This window comes from Lynx rufus, unplaced genomic scaffold (assembly GCF_022079265.1).
Source record: "Lynx rufus isolate CCGP_SWC_20201006 ecotype Redwood Valley unplaced genomic scaffold, mLynRuf1.p SCAF_18, whole genome shotgun sequence".
NCBI lineage: Eukaryota > Metazoa > Chordata > Mammalia > Carnivora > Felidae > Lynx > Lynx rufus.
Genome location: NW_025814832.1, coordinates 12,956,588 through 12,969,441, shown reverse-complemented (window position 1 = coordinate 12,969,441; position 12,854 = coordinate 12,956,588). Strand labels below are relative to the sequence as shown.

The 12,854-nt window shown below is 33.6% G+C and overlaps 1 protein-coding gene across 6 annotated transcripts in view; it reads right to left on the bottom strand.

Moving 5' to 3' along the window:
- The window catches only part of BCAS3 (BCAS3 microtubule associated cell migration factor), a 616,861-nt gene that overhangs the window by 459,908 nt on the left and 144,099 nt on the right, over window positions 1-12,854 (bottom strand). For all 6 annotated transcript variants that reach the window (XM_047080915.1, XM_047080917.1, XM_047080916.1 and 3 more), the window contains 2 exons: window positions 11,325-11,432; window positions 7,534-7,610 (listed from right to left, as the gene is read on the bottom strand). In XM_047080915.1, the coding sequence (XP_046936871.1) occupies window positions 7,534-7,610; window positions 11,325-11,432 (185 nt within the window). The remainder of the gene's footprint in view (window positions 1-7,533; window positions 7,611-11,324; window positions 11,433-12,854) is intronic.

Below are 12,854 nucleotides of genomic sequence, written 5' to 3'. Positions count from 1 at the left end.
TCATGGCAGTATAGAGATGGGAACCTGAAAGAAGAGGGATAGATTTGACTTTTAACTTGTCCTGAGCTTGGAGCTCACATTAACCTGCCCATCTCTCCTAATAAATGTTACAAATTTGGTTCTAAACATAAAAAGGAAGCTTCTTCTTTCCAAAACTAAAAATAATCCTACATTTTTAAGATCCTTTAAATTCATTCCTTGTATTTGTTAATTCATCATTAACATAAATCAAAAATACACATAGTAACACTAAGAAATAACGTTAGGATTATAAGGAATAAATTTTCCTCCCCAAAGTAAATACAGAGGCCACTGAAAAGAGTTACTTATTACACAATCCTCTGGTCTCTCCAGAGACTTCATATCTAACTTTCAATTTAAGCACACTGGAAATGACTGCTAATGACATCTATCAGTCCTTGTCTTTTGTTTTCTTAATCATACATGGGTTTTGAATTTCCACACCAGACAGCTGCTGAAGGCCACGGTTTCTATACAGGCAAATACAAAGGTGTCTCCTTTCTCATTATATTGGCTGCATTCCCTTTCTAGTTCTCTATCAGCTCTCTTTACCTGATCCTTCCACCCTCTGTCACAAATTCCCATGATGCCTTCTCTGATGGACACAGGTGTCTCTACTTATTTTACAGTCCCATCATTGTATTCATATATAACTGAGGCACTCACAATCGTATTATACAAGAGCTTTTCAAACTACTTTAGAAATCAAATGCTTGCATGATCAAAACATTATCATTAAGCAGAGAATATGTCATTCTATGTGGGCTTTGGTCCCAATTCTTCAAGAACTAGAAACCAATCACTGGAGAAATACTATGTGGCACAGGCAAATGGACTACAACGAATGCTATTTTCAGTACGCCGCCTGGCTCAGCTGCATCTTTTCAGTGCCCCAGGCAGGATGGCTTATACTCATGGGATAACCCAAATTTAGAGAAACAAATATAAACATGACTCGTTTCACCTGCTAAAAGTTTCAGTCTGTATAAAAGAATAGTAGGAAGATGGCAGTAATTAAAGAAAAAAAAGCTTCTATCAAGTTAGGAAATGGCTCGCTTGTTCCTTGATCTTAAATATTAGGTTATGCAGAATTTTGTTCAACATGTTGATATAAATCACTTTAGGTGAAGCAGCATTTCAGAGACAAGAAGCTACATTCCTTAATACAAATATTTGACAAATATTATCAATCTTACCGACCCTACATCATTCACACAAATCCAATCTCTAGGGTTTTCAAGTCAAGTAAAATAATATGTAACTAACAATGAGATACTTCTCCACAGAAATATGAAATGCGGTGTGTTACCACTATTGGTCAGAGTATTCATAGATGAAGAGGTTGGGAAGACTTGTGAAATGCTACAATGGATAGTATTCAGAAAATCACAGACTTTTGTTGTTGTCATTGCTGTTGATGCTTTCTCAACTCTTTTTTCTATGTAAACTATATATTTCAGTACAATATGTATATATACACATAAGTTCCCAAATCAACAAAGTGAACATATATATGCATATGCAGTACCTGAAACAAAATAAACAAAAAACCCCAAAACTTTATAGAATCCCAAAAGCCCAATCTCATATACCCTCCAGTCCTATTCTCCCAAGGTTATGCACTATCCTGCCTTCTGACAACTATACTAAACATCTGTCCTCAAAAGACATCACTGGGCTTTAAAGCACAGTTTATTACACTTATTTCCATTTTTTTATCGCCAGAAATGACAGGTGTACTTTTATACTACCCCAGTTTTCAATATTTTTTAGTAACATACCTTTCAGATTTAATGACCTTCACATTAAATAGACTTTATGGCATCCCGATATCATGAGAGCTATTTTACAAACACTACACTGAGAGAATAAGTAATAATCCTAATGGATCAGGTATTACTAAAAACTCACTTCTTGGGGCCTCCAGCCACTTGACCAAGACTTACTTATAAAGCTGTATGTCACTTATAAGGCACCTGACTCCAATACTATATACACTGCCAATCCCTCCAGATCTCTTCTTCTTATCATGCACAATTCACAGAATACAAGAGAGACTAACACTTCAATAACACTTATTTCAACTATTCGGTGGGTCCAGCAATGCAGAAGGAAGCATTTAGGACTACATGGCAAAGGTCCCAAAGGATATTCAACTAAAAAAGAAAAAACAAAAGCATTAAGAAAGAGTAATAATGATTCAGTCTTCCATTCATCTTTAACTTCACTGATAGTTTGTACTTGCTAAAGGCTCATAAAACAGATCTTCGTATTCTCAAAAGGGGAAACATTCCATGTACAGGAGAGATACTCAAGAGCTGATGACTACAAACATACATTTTTCAAATAAACTCATATTTCAAGAAAATTTCTGGATTTACTCCAACACAATATGTAGGAGAATCTTCATTCATATATGCATTCATATATTCATTTCTTTAAATATTCACCAAAAACTATTAATTTCTACCTCAGACCTCCTCCATGAGGTCAGTATTGATCTTATATTAATAATTTTTTCCTTATCTGATGACCTGTAACAGAGCTGTACTACATTCTAAACTATATTGGTTAACTAAACATCTTGGTAAAGGGCCACTGATGCTTTGAAACCAGAAAATAGCTGTGATAAAGGTTTTTCATCTTTAACAAACTGAGTTGGGGTTTGTTTTTTTGTTTTTGGGGTGGTTTTTTTTTTGTTTTTTTGGGGGGGGTTGAGAAAGAAAGAGAGAGCATGAGCGAGGTAGAGGAAGAGGGGGGAGAGAGAATCTTAAGCAGGCTCCATGCCCAATATAGAGACTGACACGGGGCTCAATTTCATAACTATGAGATCATGACCTGTGGGGTGCCTGGGTGGCTTAGTCGGTTAAGCGTCCAACTTTGGCTCAGGTCATGATCTTGTGGTCTGTGAGTTCGAGCCCCATGTTGGGCTCTGTGCTGACAGCTAGGAGCCTGGAGCCTGCTTTGGATTCTGTGTCTCCCCTCTCTCTCTCTCTCTGCCCCTCCCCGACTCGTGCTCTGTCTCACTCTGTCTCTCAAAAATAAATGTTAAAAAAATTTTTTTCTTTAAAAAAAAGAAATGCAGTAAATAAATTTAAGCAGTATAAAAAGGTTAATCACCATTACCATTCTCTAATAGGAGACAGCATTTCCTGAGTATATTTGACCAGGGCATTCTGATTTGCACATGTTGAAGGTCTAGTGTTCTGCCAACAGACTTTGGAAATTGTTATCTTTGGGGACTTAAAAGAAGGCAAGGTTGCTTTAAACTAAAGGTGTCAGGAAATAGTTCACATAAGAACTAAAACAGATACAGGGCCTAGAAAGATATGTAGGCTTAATACATTCTGGGAAGGCAGGGTGCTAGTGAAAAGGCCAATTGAGGCAGGAAAAGAAAGCAACAGTGTACCTGCAAAGAAATGAGAATAATGAGTGGGGTTCAAAATAAATGTAGCATAAGCAGCATGAAAATGAGTTGTAGAAATAAAGAGTTGACAAGGATATTGGATATTGTTAAGAAGGCTTTTCTATGTTAAAAACCTTGGAAGCTGAGACGGTAGGAAATATGTAAGATACATGTCCCTGTTGGCCCAGAACATTTCTAGTATACCTGTTAACCAGACTTGACAAGAATTAAATCAAGTATAGCATTTGTTCAAATAAAAAGACCTCAGTTTAGATGACATATTATATATGGTCATTTAGTGTATCAAAAATATAATTTTGTTAAGTTCTTATCATTTAGATATACATAATAGAATATGTACTGATGAAATTAAATAATGTCCAGGATATGTTTCAACATAATTAGGGGAAAGGTATAAATAAAAAGACTATCCATGAACTGATAATTCTTGAAACTAGATGATAAGTACATGGTGGTTCATTATACCATGACTTTATTTAAATAACAGTATGTGCTTACTGAAATTTTTAAAAAAATGTTTCAATGGCATTCACAGGAGATGAAATAGTATTTCTGCGGCATTATTAATTTAATAAAACACAATATTTTCACCATATATATACTAAATGTCTATCAAATAAGAAAAATTATTAAAAATCAAAAATACATTTAACCATTTTAACGTAACTAAAAATTCACCTTCTTTCAACAAGAACTTCATAATTTCAAGGAAGAATGAACACTAATGGAGCGCCTGGGTGGCTCAGTCAGTTGAGTGTCCCGCTTTGGCTCAGGTCATGATCTCATGGCTCATGAATTCAAGCCCCTCATGGGGCTGTGCTGACAGCTCAGAGCCTGGAACCTGATTCTGATTCTGTATCTCCATCTCTCTCTGCCCCTCTCCCTTCAGAGTACTCTGGAAGGCCTATTCTTATTCCAGTGTATCAAAAATATTACAAAGCTTGTGTCCTTCAACTCTAATTATAAGTTCAATACATAAGTCTAATGATTTTATGCCAAGTGAAATACATCAGAGAAAAACAAGTATCATATGATTTCACTCATATGAGGAACTTCAGAAACAAAATAAGTGATCAAAGAAGAGAGACAAAAAAACCCAGAGTCTATAATACAGAATACAAACCAGGGGAAAGAGGAAGATGAGTGAAATAGGTGAAGGGGATTAAGAGCACACATATCATGACGAGCACTGAGTAATGTGTAGAATTGTTGAATTACTATCACTTCTTGGCCTCTTGGCTAAGATCAAGTGTAGAATTGCTGAATTACTATATTGTACACCAACGCTTTTAAGTTGTTCCTTTATAATAAAGTTTAATTTTTCTTTGAAAATTCTATACTGGGTAATTAATTATTGAAAATCTGTATTTTTTACTTATTTACTAAAAAAACTATAAATAAATACGCTCTATAAAGTAAATATCTCTATTATTAAATTATTTATATTTATTAACTTCTCTTTAGTCACTGTGACAACTGAAGTTTTACCAACACTTACTACAAAGAAAGAAACTTAGATCTATTGGTAAGTATAATATTACTTTCAACATACACAGTCCAGTAGAGCCTAACGTTTAAATAGGGTTTAAATTTCAAAACATACATTGTCATTTAAATAAACTATCTTAACAAATAATGATTTGGGATTTTTCCCCCCAATTTAACACTCAGCTGAGACAGCAAAAGTAGGCTATCTTTATTTTTTAAAAAGAAAAAAGAAAGTAGTTCTATTCTCCTGAACTGATTTTAAAAGGTAAAATTAGCTAATAAAAAATAGAGATTCTAAGTGTAAAATTAATATGGAGTCACAACAGGGGTGCCTGGGTGGCTCAGTTGGTTGAGCGACCGACTTTGGCTCAGGTCATGATCTCACGGTTTGTGAGTTCAAGCCCTGCGTTAGGCTCTGTGCTGACAGCTCAGAGCCTGGAGCCTGCTCAGATTCTGTGTCTCCCCCTATCTCTGCCCCTCTCTGCTCATGCTCTGTCGCGCTCTCTCTCTCTCTCTCTCTCTAAGTAAACATTAAAATATATATATAAAAAAAGATATGGAGTCACAACAGAGATATCTGACTTTGCAGAAGTCAGGCCACACATATCTTTGATTAATGATGAAGGGCAGAAGACCACTGATAAAATGTAACATAAATGCTCAAAAAAACCTGGTATCTGAATCTGACTGAAGTGTTCACACTGTCCTGATTCACTGCTCTGTAGCCCACACCCATGGAAGTAATGGATAGATTCAGACATGGCTCCTTAGATATGTTCTATTTCTCTATTGTTTTAATTGTAATAATGAGTAATACAAATATAATGTAATAGATTAATGCATAAGACCTGTATAAGAAACAATAAGCTAAAACAGGCCATGTAATATCCAAAGTTTCCCAGATTACCTATATAATACATTTGTGAATGAAGATGTTATTAACAAATATACATGTTCCTCAAAAACTTTTTAATTTTTTTACATATAAATGTAACAATATAAAATCCTGCCTAATGATCTACATTTAATAATTATTAAAATATAAATACATTTCTGATCACCATAAAATCACTGATAGCTGGATTAATGTACTCATTCATTCAAGAAATATTTAATGAGAGCCTACACTGTGCTAATCAATGTCCCAGGGGCGAAAGATATGAATGGTACACATTAGGCCTTGTGACAAAACAAAAAATATCCCAGTAACATGATCTCCATTATTATCTTTGTGGATCTCTGAGAGATGATTGCAAGCCAAAGACAAGTTGTCATAATTCTCCTTCCTAGTCTACAAAATTATAAACCATGCATTATGAGTTATTACATTATGTGTTATATATCATATATAATACATGCAATTCCATATAAATTATAATGTGCTAGTTATCTCAAGAACATGAGTTCTTATCAGAAAGGATAATGTCTACTACCCAGTGCTTAATACATAGCAGATATTTGATAAACCTAATGAATAAGTATGTAAATAACCGTGATACTTCAAGAGCTACAGCAATATGATTTGGATTCCCTAGTTATAACAAACCTGGGATCTGTTCCAACAAAACTATTTCTGCAGCATATGCATAATTATACTCTTTGAAAAAACATATATAGTTTTGATGGTGAGTTATAGAAGTTAAAATATAGAAGATAAGAATGAAAACTACTATTTTACTAGAAGTATAGTAAAAAAAATTCTAACTCCAGACTTCCTTTGGACTCAGTTCCTACTGGAATCTCCACCTTGCTGGCCTGCCAGCCAGCCCCCACAACTGTGGACTTGCCAGCCCCCACAACTGCATGAACCAATGCCTTTCAAAAAAAAAAAAAAACAAAAATCAGTCAGGGGTGCCTGAGTGGCTCAGTCAGTTAAGCATCTGACTCTTGATTTTGGCTCAGGTCCTGATCTCACAGTTCATGAGTTTAAGCCCTGTTATCAGGCTCTGAGCTGACAGCATGGAGCCTGCTTGGGATTCTCTCTCTCTCTCTCTCTCTCTCTCTCTCTCTCTCTCTCTCTCTCCCCCACACATGTGTGTGTGGATGCTCTCTCTCTCTCTCTCAAAATAAATACATAAGCCTTAAAAAAAAAATCAGTTGACCAATCAGTGAGTGTGTGTATGGCTCCAGATTCTATGCTTATTTTTGCACTTTCAAACAGTACTAGAAGTCATGGGAGATGGAATAAGAAGGAGGGAGACACAGAAAGAGACTGAAACATTTCTCTAAGTTTCAAATCCCTCAGTTGCAATAACCCAGATATCTCTTCAAGTATGTTATGTTAATAAAGTAATTTAACACAGGCTTTGAAAGTATAACATAGATAGCTACATGAACCTAAATTAATCACAATTACTCAAGGAGACTAAGGAGAAATTGAGGCAATACAGTACAAGGTGTCCTCAATAACAGATAGAAAATGTGCTGTGGGTTGTAAAGATACACCATAAAATTACAGTAGTAAGAGATCCACAGAAACACTGGAATATCATAATAATCGAATAACCACGAAACACTGATGTTATGATTACAATAAGTTTGCTGATTCTATCAAATAGTATAAACTCAAATGTATAAGAAATCAATTTGATACATACTTGTGACAAAAAATTTTTTTGTGAAAGTACAGCTATCAAAGGCAGCAATTTTCTCCTGCAAGACTACAACGAGGATCCTAAAATTAGAGGGGGAAAAAAATGTGAATGTGAAATTCTGTAAATTAAATTATAAATAAGATAAATCATTAGATTTAAATAAGTATCTACCAATGCAATTTTGGCAAGAAACCTCTGCCTGTTAAAATATAAAAACAGAACCACAAAATCCTTATAGTAATCAAGAAAAACATGATTAGAAGAAAAGTGACAGAACAAACTATAGCTTAAAAAATTATTTTTCTCTGAATAAAATTTTATTTTCATTCATTATTAATCAAATAAATCTATCTTCATTAGGAATGTATGAAATCAATAAACTGCTGGCTATTTACTAAAAGTGTTTTCCAGTGCTGCTCAAAGTCATGAAATTAAACATAAAATGGATTTATGTAACCTGTCACTTAAAATGACTGCTGAATTTCCCAACACAAGAGCAAAAGAAAGAAAGCAAACTCAGACAACTGTTATTCAGTATAAATGAGCCATTTCTGATTGATTCAATATATTAAAATTTAATCAGAATCTGTATGAACTATCTCCCAAAGCCCAAGATGTGCAAATAATTAGGAACATAATTCAGTTATAAAATTTTTTCATAATCAAAATTCCTAAAATACATCCAAAATGAAGTTATTTCATAAATTATGTTTTAGAATACTTCTCCTTGCATAACATTAATGTAAAGATATAAATTTCAAAGTCATTTTAATAATTAAAGATTACAATTGTTAAATATTTAACATGCTCAGTGTATTTTTCCAAATTTGGGGGAGGTAAGCCTGAGTAACAGATGTGAGCGGGAAAAAAGAAGTGTTGTCTTCAACATGCATGCTTTAATAATCTTGTTCATTTGCTAATGCAAAACAAAATCCTTAACACAGTTGACAACACATAATAAATGATTCAGTCATGGCACTTAACATAAGAAACCAACCAATCCTCAGACCCAGGTTAAAGGCTTAGGGAACCCATAATAAGAAGGTGACAAACTCAAATGAGAGAAAACGCAGACAAACCAGAGATGAAAAGTTTTGCTATAATCAAGCATCCCCTCCCCATAATACAGTCACAAAGAATGATTCCAACAAGGACAGTTTAATTTATTATGAATATTGCTAAGTCCAAAACACTGTGCCATAGAGCTGATTTGCAAAACCAAATGCAAAAGTAACCAGGGAAAGACCTGGTGAATAGATTTGACACTTTATAGAGCAAAATCTAAGCAGTATCCTAAAATCCGCATGATAGCTTTTCCTCTAACCTTCACCATTTGAACTCATGCAACTTCTAATGGGAAAATCAATTTTTAAAAATACTACATAATGTGCCCAAATCAACAGATGTTTTTTGTTGGAACATATCTTCAAATAGTTTTTCTTAAAAAAAAAAATAAAGGTAGAATATGAACCTTTGCTATATCAACCAAATATCCAGAGAATTTCATAATCACTTTTCATTAATGATATCTCATATTCATAAATCACTCTTTTATCTCCTTTTACTCCTACTTACAAGTTTCACAATTACTAATTACTTATGACGAGCACACTGATGACTACAAAAAAATTAACTGTATTAATTTTCAATGTAATTTATATCTGTTAAATATTAAATGTGCTCATTACTTCATGGCTAAAATTAAAAGTGATAAACACAAAAATATTTGTTGTAGGAAAAGCTGACCTAACTGCAGTACTTGGAACACAGTACTTGGAACAAGTGCAGACTTAAGAAAAACCCAAACCTGCCATTCATAGCATCTGTAACAGGTTGTGTTTTTTTTAATGTCTTATTTATTTGTGTGTGTGTGTGTGTGTGTGTGTGTGTGTGTGAGAGAGAGAGAGAGAGAGAGAGAGAGGGAGAGAGAGAGAGAAAACAAGTGGGGGAGGGGCAGAGAGAAAGGAAGACACAGAATCTGAAGCACACTCCAGGCTCTAAACCACGCTCCAGGCTCTAAACTGTCAGCACAGAGACCAACGCAGGGCTCGAACTCGTGAACCATGAGATCATGACCTGAGCCGAAGTCGGAAGCTTGACGAACTAAGCCACCCAGGCACCCTGTCTCTGTAACAGTTTTAAAATATTTTGCAAGAAATACTTTTTTAAAAATTTAACTGCACTTTGTTCCTCTGTTTTCTAGTGTATTTGCGTATTTGTAGTACTACAAGTAAATTGTGCCCTACAAATCTTATTTGTACTTAATCTCCCTTTACAAGTGTGTGCAAGTTGCTGTTTGGCTAAGTAGGTATGTAATCTGTTGTGTGAGACAGCACAAGGACACTTGAAAAAGGGCTTTCATTACATTTTCCCAGGTTAAATATATTATCCATTGGATCCAGCCATTCAATAATGTTGATTTTGAATAATTTGCTGTGTCACTGGATAATTACATTATCCCAGCAATAATATTTCTGTTTCCTATAATTTTGAGTTTGAGATTATTTAAAGTATAAATATGCATAATAATTAGATCTTCACTATGAACTGCACACTATCACTGAACAGCTTTTCTTTGTCCTAGTTCATGTTTTTATACTTGAATTCAAACACTTTTATCATTAGTATCAAAGCCCACATATCCTTTTAGTTTGCATTTGTCAGGTCTGTCTTTAGCTTCTTTTTATATTCAACCTTTCTGAGTCACTTTTTGAATCTCTTTAAAATCTAACCTGAGAGTCTTTTATTACAAAATTTATTTTATATTGACACAGCACAAAATATTGTGTTTTCCATGTTCCATGTGTTTGCTTTTTGATGAGATGTTCAGATTTACAGTTTGCATCCATGACCTTGATCAAGACATTTTCCAATGCAGGGCTGCAATTTTCTCAAACGTAAAATGAAGTGCTGAGTAATAGAAGATTCTTAAGGTCCCTTTCTCCCCTAATATTCAATGGCTATAAGTTAAATCTTCATTATCATTAGGTCAGGTTCAACCCAGATCTGAGTGTTTTCTTAGAGATTTTAACAAAATAGATTTGAAAGAAGGAAAATGTATCTAGTCCATGCTTTAGTTCTACTGTTAAATATAAATAAATAACAATATTTAAAAGCCACTTTTATTGTTCAGATATATGCTTTGTTTTGATGAATGCTAACAGGAAAGTTATATTTCACATTATAAACCAGTAAACCCACAGAAGTTCATACATTCTACATATTAAAAAGCTATGTTATACATGTAAAAAAGTTCCCCAAAGCAATGCTTAATCTTTGTACATTTGCTTACTTTTTGTTCTTTTCCATTTCAGTCTTAAAATACTGATTATGGCTTGCTAAACTTAATTCACTAATGGATCAAGACTGGAAGTTTGAAAACATTCATTCAGAAATCTTAACAGTTACTCCACTTGGCAAAATTCAGGGAAGGTATTTTGTAACTTTAAAAAAAATAAATAAATCAAAGATAGTCAATGATACCAGTAGAGCTCTACATGCCCAGGAGGTGCATTACTTTGTATAAGAAACACATGAAAGGGGCACCAAAGTGGCTCAGTCAGCTGGTTAAGCATCCCACTTCGGCTCAGGTCATGATCTCGAGGTTCATGGGTTTGAGCCCCACATGGGGCTCTGTGCTGACAGCTCTAAGCCTGGAGCCTGTTTCAGATTCTGTGTGTGTGTCTCTCTCTCCCTTCCCCTGCTCAGTCTGTCTGTCTGTCTCTCTCTCTCAAAAATAAATAAACATTAAAAAATATTTTTTAAAAAGAAGAAATACATGAAAAAATGCTTACCGCTTGTTGCAGTGGAGATCATAGATAGGTGTTTTAAACTGAATAGACTTGACCATCTCACCAGTACGAAGTGAATATAGATCTACACAACAGTAAGGTGGACTTGTGCTAAAAAAAAAAAGAGAGAAAGAAAGAAAGAAAGAAAGAAAGAAAGAAAGAAAGAAAGAAAAACAAAAAGAAAAAAAGACAAAAGCCATATTTTTAAAAATGTGGGGGGGGCCAGTAAACTCTATATTTTCTTATTAACATAATCTTAAAACCCCTAATTAACATAATACAAGGAAATTTACTTGAACTATTAAAATAGTTCATAATATCATAATATATCCCAATCAATTCATTTCATTAATGCAAAATTAGGGGGAAAAAAGAAAATGAAACTCATTCACCAAATTATCACTATACAAAAGAAAACTATAAGATTATCTCAATAAATACATAAAAGTATTTGATAAAATTAAAAACTTGTTCATAAGAAATATTTCATTAATCTGATAATGTATAGCAACCTTAAAACTAAGAAAAACTATCAATTATATATAATGGTAAAACACTGAAAACCTTCACCCTAAAATCAGGAACTAGACAAGAATACTCATTATTACCACATCTACTCAAGACAGTATGGAAAGTCCTGTGCATAAGGCAAGAAAAGAAATTACTATAAGGAAGAAAAAAAGCTGTCATTATTTGCCAAGAATTTGTCTGTGTATGTATAAAACCCAGTAAGACAAATCTGTATGTCAAAATATACATAAAGAAAACCCCACAATAAAGAAGAACCATTAATATATGGATTAATACATGAATTAATTGGTAATATGGATTGCTAATTAATTGACATATCAATTTACCCTGGTCACTAGGTACAATACCACCCATATTTTTATAAATTAAGGACAAACCATTATAAAGTGAAATTTTAAATCCGTATATATTGGATATATGAATATATTGAATACCTTGGAATAAATCTAAGTAAAAATTTTGACATATTTACACAAAAAGAAACAAAACAAAACAAATCAAAATAAACTGAAGTATATACCACAGGCTGACAGACTTTCTAAACTGAAACAGTTCAACTCTAATAAAAAATCTACCAGCATGAGACCTCACTCCAAAATGTATATAAATATACATTCCACATGATCAGATTATTTTGGAAAGGTATAGTTATTAAGAGACTGGGTTCTTGACTCTAGAACAGATAAAGAGATTCATGTTTCCACCTTAACAAGGTAGGAAAAGAAGAACAAGTTAAATCCAATAAAAGTTCAATGAGGGAATTAATAATAAAATACAATATGAAATCAATGCATTGAAACGGGAGTAAGCAAAAGAAAAGAAAACATGAAACCTAGTTTTCTGAAACCAATCTACAAAGAAACAAATAATTTGACTATTCCAGTATCTATAAAAGAAACTGAACTCATAATTTAAAACTTCTCACAGTGAAATCCTTGTAAAAATGGCTCATTTGTAAATCCTATTAATCATTTAAACAAAAATGTTTAGATATCCTACATA